The 14,340-nt window shown below is 38.7% G+C and overlaps 3 protein-coding genes across 5 annotated transcripts; 1 reads left to right on the top strand and 2 right to left on the bottom strand.

Moving 5' to 3' along the window:
- The first annotated feature begins 1,520 nt into the window (after positions 1-1,520).
- On the top strand, positions 1,521-2,645 carry LOC137939509 (protein FD). The gene is made up of 3 exons (XM_068784792.1): positions 1,521-2,138; positions 2,239-2,322; positions 2,414-2,645. The coding sequence occupies exons 1-3, from the start codon at positions 1,578-1,580 to the stop codon at positions 2,477-2,479; spliced, it is 711 nt and encodes a 236-aa protein (XP_068640893.1). The 5' UTR covers positions 1,521-1,577; the 3' UTR covers positions 2,480-2,645.
- A 565-nt stretch (positions 2,646-3,210) lies between these two features.
- Positions 3,211-12,003, bottom strand: LOC137939406 (uncharacterized). 3 transcript variants are annotated; one of them, XM_068784674.1, is made up of 15 exons: positions 11,671-12,003; positions 10,875-11,012; positions 9,853-9,934; positions 9,485-9,561; positions 8,851-8,957; positions 8,590-8,722; positions 8,349-8,465; positions 8,185-8,270; positions 7,336-7,402; positions 6,302-6,380; positions 6,106-6,197; positions 5,773-5,916; positions 4,259-5,320; positions 3,741-3,872; positions 3,238-3,259 (listed from the first exon to the last, which is right to left on the bottom strand). In XM_068784674.1, the coding sequence occupies exons 1-13, from the start codon at positions 11,806-11,808 to the stop codon at positions 5,288-5,290; spliced, it is 1,293 nt and encodes a 430-aa protein (XP_068640775.1). In that variant the 5' UTR covers positions 11,809-12,003; the 3' UTR covers positions 3,238-3,259; positions 3,741-3,872; positions 4,259-5,287. The 3 variants fall into 3 exon arrangements, with proteins under 3 accessions (XP_068640774.1, XP_068640776.1, XP_068640775.1); XM_068784673.1 differs by lacking the exon at positions 3,741-3,872 and having other exon boundaries at positions 3,211-3,259; XM_068784675.1 differs by lacking the exons at positions 3,741-3,872; positions 11,671-12,003 and having other exon boundaries at positions 3,211-3,259; positions 10,624-10,946.
- A 1,072-nt stretch (positions 12,004-13,075) lies between these two features.
- LOC137939420 (E3 ubiquitin-protein ligase RHA2A-like) lies at positions 13,076-13,456 on the bottom strand. Its single transcript, XM_068784688.1, has one exon. The coding sequence runs from the start codon at positions 13,454-13,456 to the stop codon at positions 13,076-13,078; it is 381 nt and encodes a 126-aa protein (XP_068640789.1).
- Positions 13,457-14,340: the final 884 nt, after the last annotated feature.

Below are 14,340 nucleotides of genomic sequence, written 5' to 3'. Positions count from 1 at the left end.
GGGGATGTTTATTTTGGCTTCTTTCCGCCCATGATTGCGGGCCACCCACTGTGCAGGGGTCATGTCTGGCTGAGACGTTGTGTAATAGTTTGAGATGATATGTTCCTTTATAAAGAGAAGTTGGGGTTATCATTGGGTGACCCTACCACCACTCCTGATGTGGAAGGGTAGCTAAGATATTATATTGATGTGGATGTTCTGTTTTACCTTTGGTATCAACTGTAGCAGCTTGTGCCGTTGTCATTGAATGCTCTAATGAAAATGTTGATAGCATTGATGAGGTGCTGGTTGTTTTAAAAGATCACTAGTCTCTTCACTGTTATATACTTATGTCATATTTGAGCTCGCACCAAACTCTTTAGTAAAAATTAAACTGAAATCGAGCAAGTTGGGACTATTTGAGAGCCACCCCTTTGTAGTGGTTGTAACCTTCATTAGTTGAAGCTGACTTAACAGGCGACATTCAAATCTCTGAGAGGAGCAGTGTCAAAAACAGAAGGTGTGGATCAGCAATGACTTAAAAAGTATGTCAGGAGACTGAATTCAAACATGCCCGTGGCTGAACCAGTATAAAGTAGAAACAGCTGTACAAGTGAAAACAATGTCTAAATGAAGAATTCCCCTCTTTTGAGCGTAACCATTCCATCCTTCTTCCTCTGTTTTTCAAATCAGGAAGGCAGACAAGAGAGTGTGTGTGAGAGAGAGAGAGAGAGAGAATATGTACTTCACTACTAAAAGATGAACAGCAAGTTGGGAGGCTAAAATGAACATATTTTTGTTCGGGGACGGCAAAACCGTGAAGCAAGAACAAAACCTCTCCATATTTGGAGGGCGCAGATGAAAGCCATTAAACTGGGATAAGGTATTCTTAGTAAGTAAAACGTTAACTCCTTTTGCCCTTCTCTGTCCTTTAGTAACCATCACGGGTTGCCTCTTCCGATGGGTTTCTTTCAGCTTCAGCAAAGATGGCAAGTAATGGAGGTTTGGAATAGTAGCGACTGAAATAGGAAGAAAGGACGAGACTGAAAATAAAAAGCATCTCGGGTAAGATCCGGGGCCTCTACTCTAAACCATCGGAGAAGACAAATCACTCCTCTGCACTGCACAAGAGAAGCAACATAGATGGTGCCTCCATTCTGGCGTATGTACAGGGTGTTGAAGGAGTAACAGGCCTGGGAGATGGAGCTGGCAGCTTTTAGCATTCGATAGGACTCTGAAGTCTGTAGAGGTCTAGGCTCTGCTGACCTTCCCAGCTTCCTTTGCCTTTTTTTTCCTTTGTCTGTACTCTCTGCAATTCTTACTGATTTTACTCAGGACAGACAAGCCTTCGTGGCATTGTACTAGATTTACCAATTAATGGTGATAGAATACTGAAATGAGTATCTATTTCAATGTTTGCTGGATTCTGTAAATGCTCCAGCACGTGTGGACGTAGGTCTTCAGTAACTTGTCTTTATCTATCTTCAAATCTCTTGCCAGTGTCTTCTCTTGATTCTTAGTTCTCGCTGTTCTCTCTTCTGGGCTGTTTTATATCTTTCTCCTTCTCTTTGTCGAGACGTTTTTCATTCTACTCGGCGATGTGGTCGTCCGGTCAGGAAGATGGCAGCACCAACAGATATACATCGAGTTCCTCTTCCAAATCCTCCTCCATTACGTCGTATTCTTCAACTTTCTCTCCTTCCTCCCTTTTTATGGCACCATCCAGAAAGAAGACCATGGAAGAAGTCTGGAGGGATATAAATCTCAGGAGCTTCCAAGACCACCCTCCTTCCAGGGAAGAGGCCGGATCCAAGAGCAGCGACCGAAGGACCATCTTGCAGGACTTTCTCGCCAGACCATTCGGAGTTCAGAAACATTCCAAAGCTGCTCTCGTCGCCTCCAACCCTCCCTCGGCAACGGCGTTTAGCTTGAACTCCGGGCCGGAGTTCCAGTATCTTGATTCAGCGGGTTTGAGTCATTCGAATCCATTCAAAAACTTGTATGGTGGGAATACTACATCTGACAGTCCATTTGACGTTATAGAATCCTCGTTGTCCAAGAGAAGAATGACTGAACCTGAGGACAAGTGTGTAGATCGGAAGCATAAACGTATGGTAAAAAACAGGGAATCGGCTGCAAGGTCAAGAGCGAGGAAGCAGGTTTTACATTCTCTGACTGCCTTCCTGTCTCTTTCTCTCTATTGTCGAAAAAGGACTAAATTTCCTTGCTTTGGTGTCTGCTACAATTTTCAATCTTCAGGCTTACACAAACGAGCTGGAGCAGGAGGTAGCCAATCTCATGGAAGAGAATGCCAAGCTAAGAAAGCAGCATCAACAGCAGCAGGTTAGAGACAAGAACATTGGAACATACAAACTTTTTGTTCATATATGTTCATCAACTAATCATTCATCTCCATCTTGTGGTTGCATAGCAGATGGCCGCCTCATCTCACCTTTCCTGGCGGCACGGCCTCTGCAGAACTTTAACAGCTCCATTCTAATGGTCAAATCCGGCATTAATACTTCTGTTTTGGACAATGTGACCATGTTTTGAAGCTGTAAAATGTAGAATGCTGAAAGCTGGGAGTATTTTCTGCAAGGATGGGACGTTCCTGGTTCCTTTAATCTCTGCATGTCCACCCACCATTGTTTTCCTTCTGTTCATTATTTGCGGTTACAGACACTCTGCCCCCTCGGCTCGCTAAAATAGTTTTCGACTTTTTCTCCGCCACCATCAGTAAGGGAGCGAACCCAAGATCATCTTCATGTGATTTCTCCTGAGGAGAAAGACATGACAACATATTCGTCGATAATTTAAGGTATTCTCATCGCTACACCAGAGACGTACAGTAACAGTTGGAAGTATACTGAGTGGATTCTGGCCTATCCTCTTGGTGAGAAAGAAGAAAGAGGAAGAGAGCATAAAATAGAAGTTATGTTCTTCCGGGATCGCTCGGCTGCACGGTGTGGGTGCTTTGCTTTCAGTTCCTCAGATACTCGTGGCAGAAGTTTTACCCTGTCCATAAAATTCTAGACACAATTCTAGAAAAAACTAGACGAAAGGAAAGAGTCTTGTTTTCTTTAAAAACTAACAGAACTCAAACAGGGTTTAGAGAAACTAAATAAAGATAAAATGTAAATTATCTTACATGAAATCTTAGATATGGGTTCAGAGAACCTACACAAAGATAAAATGTAAATTATCTTAGATATAAAAGAACATTTATTTCCTAAAACAAGGTAGTATTTTGCTCAATGCGCCAGTTCTTTTATCTCAGCCCCTGTATAAAAAATATGTTAGCTTGTGAGAGAATTTGAAGGGTTATTCTCATTTAAATTGTGCAAATAATATATCATCCAAAAACTATGTTTGTTTAGGTTCCAATGAATCAAACCATTTGTGAATTAAAAAATTTTAGAAAAAATTATTACCAATATACTAAAGGCTGTTCAAAAGGTGGGGGGTCAGGTCCCTGGATAATGTTTGCAGAATAAGGCAAGATTCACAAAAAAATTAAACTGAACCCCACCCTGCATACATCCCTGACTTTTCAAAACTGCATAATTGATATGGGGTTCCTATGGCCGACATACTCCATTCACCATAAAATTAACACTTAGAAGGAAGAATATGAGGTTCCATGCTTGAAACCAGTTTTTGGAAAATAGAAGATCACTTGCCTACGACAGTAAACCAGTAGATCTAAGAATGAGTGGAAAAACAATTATTATCACAGAGAGGTCATGAGAGAATGTTTTTACCCATTTCAGCTGCAGCTTTTTAAGTTCGCTTTCAGTCTGTTTCTAGTAAGCTTTTACGGTTGATGTTGCAGCTCGAGTCTAGAATTTCGTAAGCATTAGTAGGTCTATAGGATTTTCGATTGATTTCAGATTCTGTTACAAGCAGAGCTGAAGGATTTTAGACAAAAACTTAAAAGATGATGGCAGCAGTCTGTCGTTTCCACAGAAAGAGACAAGAGATGCCCACTGAGAAAAGGGCACGCGAGTTTGACACGCACATAAAAAGGAAAGGTAGGGGACGTTTTGACCGGCGTGCAGGAATGGAGAGACTGACGAAAGACAACGGAAGACGACAGGACAAGAGGAGAGAGCATTCCCCTGAGAAGTACAGATAATGATTTCTTTGAAAGCAAAAAAATCTTTACAGATGCTGAAATTAAATTTGTAAGATTGGTCGTATCAATGGGTTTCGTCAGCATATCTATTTTTCAGTTCTAATAAAAAAAATTTAACTGAAAAAAAAAGGTCAATGGAGTTACCTCCGGCACAGAAGCACCCCATCTTGGCCAGGAAGAACATCATTGCAGAGACTGACTCGCTCACTTTTTAGTGTTTGGTCTCGTGGAGACGAAGCTCTGTTCGTCAGTGGTGCAGCTTGCAGATACTCAATAAGAAATTGACATCTGCCCCCGTTGCCATTAATGTTCACTTTCACTGAGTCTCACTCTCATTTGCTCTCCCATCTGAAATGATTGAGCATTTCTTCAATTCTCTCGGCACTAACGGCAGAGTGTTCTCCTGCTGGGTCCAGGAATTTGTTTTGCACATGTCATGTTTCCTCTCTTCTTTAGAAAAGTTCAAGCCACCATTGTTAGTGCCAGAATCCGAGCATAATTTTCTCCACTCCTGCAATCTTGGCACAACTTGTATATCTGTGGGACCACAACTCTGCTGTTCAGTTCTGTACACCGAGCTTCTCATCTAGTATATTTGGCACTAGACATTTGATGTTCACGTGGAGAGTGGACTTCAACTGCTTAAAATGACAAAAAAAATACTGAAAACTGGAAGAAAAAAATAAATTTGATGAGAAATGTAACAAAGTTTTGGTGGCTAAGAAGTGCCGAGCACATTTTGTTTATTATGGGTATGCTCTTTATGTGAGCAAGAATTAAGATCTGACCTCGGATGCCCAACTTTTGTGTCTCGATGAGATAGAAAGAAAGCTTTCACCAGTTATACAGGAAGTGTGAGACAAATCATGTACGAAATTATAAACTGCAAATGATAGTGTAACAAACCGAAGATATTTGTGCACACAGATTATGGAACACATTACTAGATAATTTTAACTCATTGTATGAATAGAGCATTAATTACACAAGAATCAATAATAAAACAATGTCATCAAGCTTCTACTCTGTAGGAGTAAACTTTTGGTCACCACCTCTTAAACATGTTGTCTTCTTTCTCAGTCTTTTGGTGCTTCTTAAACCGAATAGAAATGAAGAATTTGTGGACCTCAGAATACAATTTTACCTGTACAGAGTAACAATAGGATGCACAAGTCATCTGCCCACCAAATGGGTTACCCAATGGACCTGAACAATAAAGAAAACCCAAAATTAAAATCACGTTTTAAAACCAAACAATTGTCCATTCAGAAGAAATAAAACTTCCTGTTGTGATTATAATTTTCAAGTGGGGAGACTTCCATTTAAGAAACTGTTGGGCAAACAATTATGCCAACAGGGAGAGTTAATCATCATGTTCTTATCTAACCATTTTATGAATAACAATTGAAAGGAGTTTTCAGCCAAATTTATTCCATTTCTTCCGGAAATAAATCTTCTTCTTCATCATCTTTAAAGTTCTCTTCATTTGACTTCTTTGTCAGTATGCATATGTACAAGTGACCCCAAGGAACCTTACTGCTGCAGTCATGTTTCCTAGCGACCAGGCATTCTCACTGTACTTTTTTAAGTATGTATCAAATTAAAGGAAATTCTTCAATGTCATAATATCAAATCAAGCATTAATGCCAATCACTTACAATGTTGTTTTCAGGGTAAGTCTTGTAAAATCCTTGAATGGCTATGACACCAATGTTAGAAGCAACTATAACAAATATGCTCAAAGAATGCCTTCCCATCCATTCCAGGGGAAAAAACAACCGTCTGAAACCCCAGATGTCAACCTGTGAAAGAAACAAATACATAAAATAATGTAATTAGACTCAAAGTCGGTAACAGCAAGTTATAGACTTTTTTTTGCTGACCTATTCAACCAGATGAACAGTAAAATGGACATAGTTTTGCTTTTAGAAAATAAAGAAAAAAAATAGATAGCAATAACTTTTATCTTCTCAGATTATGTTAATCCTCACCAATAAGTATAGAGCACAAAAAACAAACCCAGCAGATGCAGACGTAAGCAACATGTAACTAGTCGTGTACAAAGACTTGTTTAAGGGGATCCCTGCAAAAAAATAGAAATACGTTGTGGTGGGTTACTGAAACATTCATGTCACCATTTTGTAATGAGAAAAGACAGAAGAAGACAAAGACTACTAATGTCCTTACCAATAAGGGTAAGTAACAGTCCAATAGATATAAGTGAAGCTGAAGAAGTTAACCAATGAAAAACCCGATCTTTGTGATCCTGAAACAATCAAAATTTGAATGACTCTGAAACAACTTGTAAGTATTTGGTCTTGATTTAGCCAGGTTTATTGCAAAACAAATGAAAACTGGTTAGCATGATGCTGTTGATGTTGGTGAACTGTTGGGCAGTAGATTTGGAGAGTAAGAAAAACCTAGCTCAAGGCATTTATTGGTTATAATGCATCGCAATCGATTACACCAACAGCATAAGAAAAACCTAGCTCAAGGCATTTATTGGTTATAATGCATCGCAATCGATTTCACCAACAGCATAAGTAATCAAACTCATGATGCAATGGTATTTCATGGGAGCACATTTAGCATTTTGTATAGCCTCGTTGGATCTCAAGAATATAACTTCTTTGATGATTTTTTAATTGATGCAAATAGATGCAAGGTAAAACTGGTAAAGATGAGGAAATTTAAAGGTATTATGCCACGTATGTAGTAAAAGAAATTTGAAGCATAAAATCATGCACGAATATCACAATTAACACACCTAAAGCATGTCAGGGTAAAAGCCAAGTATGTTGGTGTAAAAAGGGACTTGAAGTGAAGCTTCGGAAAAACACATCAGCTTTCAGCATGAAAACTACATCTATCCAATCGCAGGGAGATCAAACACTGAGTTTTAACTCTAGCTTGTCAATGGTCTGATCTGGCCAATAGTCTACACCATGACCTGACTCAGTTCCTTATGATTTGAAATTGCTGGAGTATGCTACATAGTCATTGATAGAGCTTCTTGTTTTCCCGTTCTCCATCTTCAAAATTTCACATCATTTTATCTAATAGATAGAATTGTTGATAACTTCGCTTTTACAGGAAACAATTGGATTTGGGCACAGTCAGGTGGGCCTTGGCATGAATTTTACTTAACAACAGCTGTTACCCGCATATCAATTCAAAGGAGAGGAGCGGAAGATAAAAGTCATGCAATAAAAACTTCATACCTCAAAGTTCATTAGAGCATGACCAAAATGTAGTCCAATAATGCAAGTCACAGCAGCGGAGAGAGAGCTGAAAACAGAGCCATCAGTAAAATAATACTTGAGCGCAATATATGTATGAAGTCAGTACATAAATAGCCTAGTTATCTCTCAACATTAACTACTAGCAAATCACTCATGCTGGGGCATAGTAAGTGTGCAAGGCACCACAGTCGTTGGAAGGTACATTCTCAGTTCCCAGCCCAGAACAAACTCAAAGTATACAGCAAAAAATCAGAGCATCTATCAACACAAAAGAGATTGCGGTTACATGCCATGAGAGCTTACTGCAAATATTATTTACCGGAGATATGCAAAATCAAATAAGACCACAATTTGGATATTGATTAACATAATTTCTACCTACTGACATACCAGGACTACATAAATCTGGAAACAAATTCATGACCCTATTGATCTCTTCATCTCCTTCGTTTCTTTCTTTTATATTTCGGCATTCCTATTGAAATAGGATCTACACAACAAGGAAAATCACTCTCATTCGCTGGTTTTTAGGGGCATCTGAAAACATAAAAGTTGAAACATGGCTTTCAAATTAAGTTCCGAATTAATGCATCTTGCCAAAGGGAGTGGTGATGCCATATGCGAAAGGAAGAGACTCATAAAATGGTAGAAGCAAATAGAGCTTTTGCACATTTTCTAATCCATGAACATGATTGTGATTGAAGGACAATATCAGTTTTATATGGCATGATTCAAAAAGTATGATGTGGTTTTGACAATGTACTTGATTTCTGACACCTGAAAGATAAAGAACATAGGTGGATATTCAAAATCAGTACATAAACTCACCTTAAAATGCCCTCAGGTTCGAATGGGGCAAGACACCAAGATGGTACACTTTCAAAAACATCACCATAGCTGGAAATTACACATTCCTATGCAATTAGCAGCACTTTGAGGTCAGCAGGGTTCTTTTATTGAACAAACATGTATTCAGATAGGTCTATAAGTACCTTTAAGTTCGTGTAAACAGGCTTTGTATGTAAATGCCCAACACCAAGAATATATCGGTCAATCATTCCAGCAGAATTACATGCAGGTCCAAGATCTCCTCTTACCCCACACTTTACCTACAGTGCCAATACCTCATCAACATATAAATATTAAAATTCCAAAGTACAGGCTCTGTATAACTACTATAAGAATATTGAACATTTAAAAGAATAACATCAAGTCAAAGGTGAAAGCAGTTACTGTGTAAATGGTAAAGTTGCCACTGGATGAAGATACTGAGGGGATGGATTGTGGCCCCTTAAACTTCCAGTCTGGAACATACAAACCATATAATATACCCAAATAGATGGTTGACAAGGATAATGCAATAAGCCTAGAAGAAGGAAAACAGTATCAGAAAATGAAATATAGAAAGCACTGAAGCTTCCATCACAAGAAGAAGAACGGGCAATCTGGTTCTTAACATGACAAGTGCTTGCAAAAGTACACATATATCCTTACCAGTGAAAATGACTAAGCTTGAAAGGCCCCAGTCGTCTGTCTCCTTGCCTCAAATTTGGAAACCAAATTTCACAGAGGGCTGCAATGACGTATCCAATGGATATCCTCTGCATCCAACAACAGAAAAAAACTCATAAAACTGATATTCTTTCTTTCCTAAGAAAAGCTTTTCTCTGAATATTGGTAACATATACACAAGATGTCCCAAGCCCCTGTGAAACTTGAATTAGAGATCTCAATGTATAAAACCCTGCCGTTTGAATCCTCTGCATCCAACAACAGAAAAAAACTGATAAAACTGATATTCTTTCTTTCCTAAGAAAACTTTTCTCTGAATATTGGTAACATATACACAAGATGTCCCAAGCCCCTGTGAAACTTGAATTAAAGATCTCAATGTATAACACCCTGCCATTTGATCCACAAATCACAATGAGCAATGGAACAAAGGAGTTTGAATGAAGGAAACAATAATGTAATTTGCATGTTTCCAAGCAAAGAAGCGCTGCAAATAGAAGTGCTTTTTTTCTTCATTTCTTTTCTTTTATAGCTATCATTATCATTAAAATTATGGTGGCAACATTCTTATATCTAGTTCTTTTGGGATATTATATCACCATTCACGAGGTACTACCTGCAGAATGCCGAGCCATCTTATCCTTTCAACATCAACACCATAAGTCAAGGAATTTATACCATGAAAGTAGCCTCCTGAAATGAAGAATGTGAAGCGTAGTTCATCTTTCGAGCAGATTATCTTTACCAGAAAATGTAACACAAAATAATTAGAGAACTTCTAAAGATGCTCCTAAACCTAAGCTTATGGAGTTACATGATCATCATAAGCCACATTCATGTTAGCAATCTGCAACAAGAATTAGCAAGATAGACAGTTCACATGTAGCTCCCAAAACTTTGTCCAGTGTTAAAGAGTCTTATAACAAAAAGCTCATGCAACTGTTTTAGACCACACTAATTTCACTTCACCTCCGTAAATATTACCTTGAAGGAGTATGCCGAGAAGGAAGAGTTTTGCTGCCCTTAGTGTTGCCTTATATGTTGCTGAAATCTTATTTGATACTTTCTGCAAGTATAAAGCCATACTGTTAAAAAAATGCAAGATGACCCGACACGAGCTAAGAACAAAGCAAACATAGCATTGTTAATGCATGTCTATGTATTCATTGCAAGTGAAGTCCAAGTTTTCCAATAAGGATATAGAATACCATTAGCCTCCATTCTTTTATTGCGTTGAATAGTACTACTTAAAGTGAATTATCCATGTTTAAGACAATTCATCCTTGCATAAGCAGTCTCCCAGTAACTTTTGCTTCAGCAGGTGCAACTGATAATGGGGAGAATAGCCAATTTGGGCGAATAGTGTTGTAATTGCAATTTTTGGAGGCTCTTTGAAGTACCCAATCGAAGGCAAATAATATTCTCAAAGGTGGGAAATAAGGAAATTTCAACGTAAAATCTGAAACTTTTGAAAAGGAGTGAGTGTACCTTGTCTCGTTTAGAAAAATAGGAAGAGATAGAAAAGTTACGATCCCTCTTTCTCTCCCTTGTTTCTTAAACAGCTTCTTAACAGACGAGAAATTTCAACAACTCTAGTTGTCATGTAACTAATAGTCATTACTCTATTGCTAATCCCACACATGAAAATGCAATGACGAACGAACATCTTCTGTCGATTACATAAAATTTCATATTTCAAGCAAAATTAACAACAGGGATCATGAACAGCATGTATCACATGCGGCAATTACATACCACCAACTTTTCCAAGCACCCGCAAATAAAATAAACAAAATCTCTGTACATCCATACAAATGCAAAAACATAAAAAATCCCATGGACCAATATGTCAAAGATTAAAGCCAGTGAATGGAAGCATTTTACTCAGTAATGCCTATAAATCCAAAAGATGACAAGAACCAAATTGCCCAAGAATTTCAAACTCCAAAGTTCCCGCGTAACTGTGTCCAAATTCCGTCGAGTCTTTAAATAAGTCTATCAAGTACCTTGTAGACAAGCGCAAGAGAAAGACCGGCAACGAAGAGAAAGAAAGGCATCACCATATCTGCCAAACGCAATCCGTTCCACGGTGAATGAGCAATGGATGGAACAAAAGAACCGGCATAATCAACTAATATCATCAGCTGAAATAACCAACAGTAAAGAGTACCATCAGTATCGCCAATCACAAAATTTTACCGCTAATCCAGTATCAGTTATCGGACCTTGCATAATGGATTCTATATTTTCGACCGTAATAGACGACAACAAGAAAAGAAAAAAAGGGTCCAACCCACGAGTAACGAGCCCATCACAAGAACCCACGAGGCCCACAACAAGAATAAATGGAGGCCTGGAATCGAATAACCGAATTATATATTTAGTTTAATTCGGAAGTTCCGGTTAGCCGGGTAATGGATATTCGAATTCGTATCCCACGTCGACAGCGAGCGAATATCCGTCGATACCCTTCGTCATCTCCGCCGAAGCAGCGTCAAGAATCTCGTGTAAATTTCCCGGGTGGAGAAGTGAAAGTAATTCGTTCCTCATCCTTCGTGTGTCGTGAATCGGAGAGACTCCTTGAAGTTGAGACAGGAAGAAGTAGCAAAAATCGAGAAAACGAAGAAAAAGCCCTAAATGGATCTCTCGAAGCTTAAGAAAGCACGAATGCCGATAAAAATCAGCGAGGGAGTGAAGAGGATTTCGAAATTTGCAGATCAAAGAACGAGCGAGTATGTACAGCTTTCCGTGGCATAAAAGCTGCTAATTAACCAGGAGACGACAACGAAAACAGAAACTTACGGCGATGGAAAGGCCTCGGAAAACATCAAGAGAAGTGAGACGAGCATGGCGGCTGCTTCTGCTGGTAGTAGTAGCCTCTTCGGCTCCGACCAAAGGTAAGTAGTCCTCCATGTCCTCAGATCGTGTTAGTGGAGGCATAGTAACGAATCAAAAATTGCAGCAGAGGCGCTCGAATTCAGTACCCTCCCTCCATACATCATTCACGAAAGCCTTGTCCTTTACGATTTACGAAGGAGATGACGAAGGTGGGATAGCTGTCGTATCCGGTTATCTGCCTTCGGATATTTTTACATATCGCCGACACATACGCGTATCGGTGGACAGGTATGGAGAACCAGGTTATGATCATCCTGATTAGTTCTCCATAATGAATTATTTAAACGACAAGGGAGAGAAGACTGCAGGCAGTTAGGGCACCAAAGTCCAGGTTATGAGTTTAATTGACGTTCGAAACAGATACTTGGGAGGATTTTTGCTGGGTGTTAGGTGCGTTTCTTGGTCACAAGAAGGCCTACATCAATCTTAGAGATGAGTGGGTGAGTTTCTTTAGGGCATGTTAGTGCACTTTTGCTAGGGAAATCAGCTCCAAATGGGAAAAAATGACCAAAATGAATTCACTTTCACTCGTAATTTCACTCGACACTGAAATTAAATTAATTCAGTTGGATTTTAATGAAAATATTTATATTATTTTATTAATAAAAAAATTTTATGAGTTTTAATATTATATTAAATTATTTATTGTATACCATGTAATTTTATTTATATATATTATAAACTCTAGATTAAAATATACTATTATGGATTCTAACATTTCTTGGTCACAAGAAGTCCTACATCAATCTTAGAAATGAGTGGGTGAGTTTCTTTAGGGCATGTTAGTGCACTTTTGATAGGAAAATCAGTTCCAAAAAGGAAAAAACGACCAAATGAATTCACTTTCACTCATAATTTCGCTCGACTCGACACTGAGATTAAACTAATTCAGTTGGATTTTAATGGAAATATTTATATTATTTTATTAATAATATATATATATATATATATATATATATATATATATATATATTTATGAGTTCTAATATTATATTAAATTACTTATTGTAGTGTAACTTTATTTATATACATTGTATATAATATATATTGCACAAAAATAAGAGCAAAGAAAGAACAAATACCAATCAGTATCCAAGCACAAAACTTCAAAATTTGATTCACATTTGCAGTGTTTGTTCACGAGATCATCTTTGACAAAACGAGACCTTACTGGTTTTTCTGCTGGCTCAGGAATCAGAAAGCCATTTTTCATCCACCAAAAGATATGAAAATAGCAGAGACTTCCAATTCCTTCAGCAATGGAGCTCTCATCAGTAGCAGGTCACCATCACAGCAGCAAGAAATCACTTTAAAATCCAGCCACATGAAACGAAGAAAACCATATCACCATCTCATCTGTGAGCTCCTCCTTCCACCAAGACAGCCCGCCATCGGCCACTGGAATCCGGCAAAGCGGACATGTTTTCTGGTAAAAATTTAACCACCTATCGACGCAGACTCTGTGAAATAAATGGCGGCAAGGCAACCTCCTGGTTCCTTCTTGTTCCCTCAGCATCGACAAACAAACAGAACACTCCCCATCAGCCTCTCCTCTCCTTTCACCTCCGAAAGCCGGCAGATCCTCATTCACCACTCCCCAGAGAAACTTGTACTGAATCACTATATCAGCCTCTTTGGAGCCTTTCCTCAGACCCAATGTCTGCAAGATGAAGGCCACGAAGTTCTTCATATCTGTTGCCAATGGTGAGTACAGAGGGTACAGAAGCAAGATATTTTGATAGTTTGGGACGTTTATATCAGCTTCTGCCTTGTTTTTGCTTTGTTCAGAAGGTTGGTTGGATGGGAGTGGCGATTTTGAGTGCTCAACAGCAGTTGCACCTACGAGCAACTCACCCCTCGTTGGACATTTTACTTGCAGAAATAAAAACAAGAGCTTGATGGCTGCACATCGCTTTATTTGGTGGAAGATTTATGTTAAGCAGAGGCTTCAAATTACAGGCTTTCATTTGCGAAACATATGGGCAGTGTGTCTAAACAAGATGGATGAGGACTAGTTTCAATAATAAGCATCCACGAACTAGTAGAAATGGTTTGCTTTGATAATTAAATTAGCTGGAAAAGGTGGATGCAAATCTAGTATCCGTCAAATAAGCAATTTGACTTTCAGGGTTTTCTGTTTTAATTTTCTGTTGCAGAAGCTAGAAGTTTTTTGAGCATTTATGCTCTGGACGAGATTCTGTAGCTTAGTCCTGTATTATTTACTTAACTACTTCTCGCTTGTATCTGAAAGAGAGTAAAGGGATTTGACCTGCTTTCTCCTATTTACTTTTTCCTTTTTTCTCATGCAATTGTCATACCTTTTGGAGGAAACAGTTGGGTGCCTGATATTTCCCGTGAAGCTGTTGACCTGTTGTTGTGGAGACAAGAGACCTGCAACTCCAGGAAGTTTCCTAGCTCTAGTGGGATTGACTCGCTAAAATTGTTGCTACTCAAATCAAAGTATGCAGCAGCATGGCAATGGAACTGGAAACAGGTTTCATCGTTCTGCTCTCCTCTCTGTCACTGCATAAAATCAAGCAGAAACTCCTGTACATTGGAAAGATAACTTCGCTG

The sequence above is a fragment of the Aristolochia californica genome, unplaced genomic scaffold (assembly GCF_029961685.1).
Source record: "Aristolochia californica isolate CCGP_79_NKW_82.1479 unplaced genomic scaffold, dmAriCali1.0.hap1 SCAF_8, whole genome shotgun sequence".
In the NCBI taxonomy this organism is placed as follows: Eukaryota; Viridiplantae; Streptophyta; class Magnoliopsida; order Piperales; family Aristolochiaceae; genus Aristolochia; species Aristolochia californica.
This window is presented reverse-complemented; position numbering and strand designations above follow the sequence as displayed.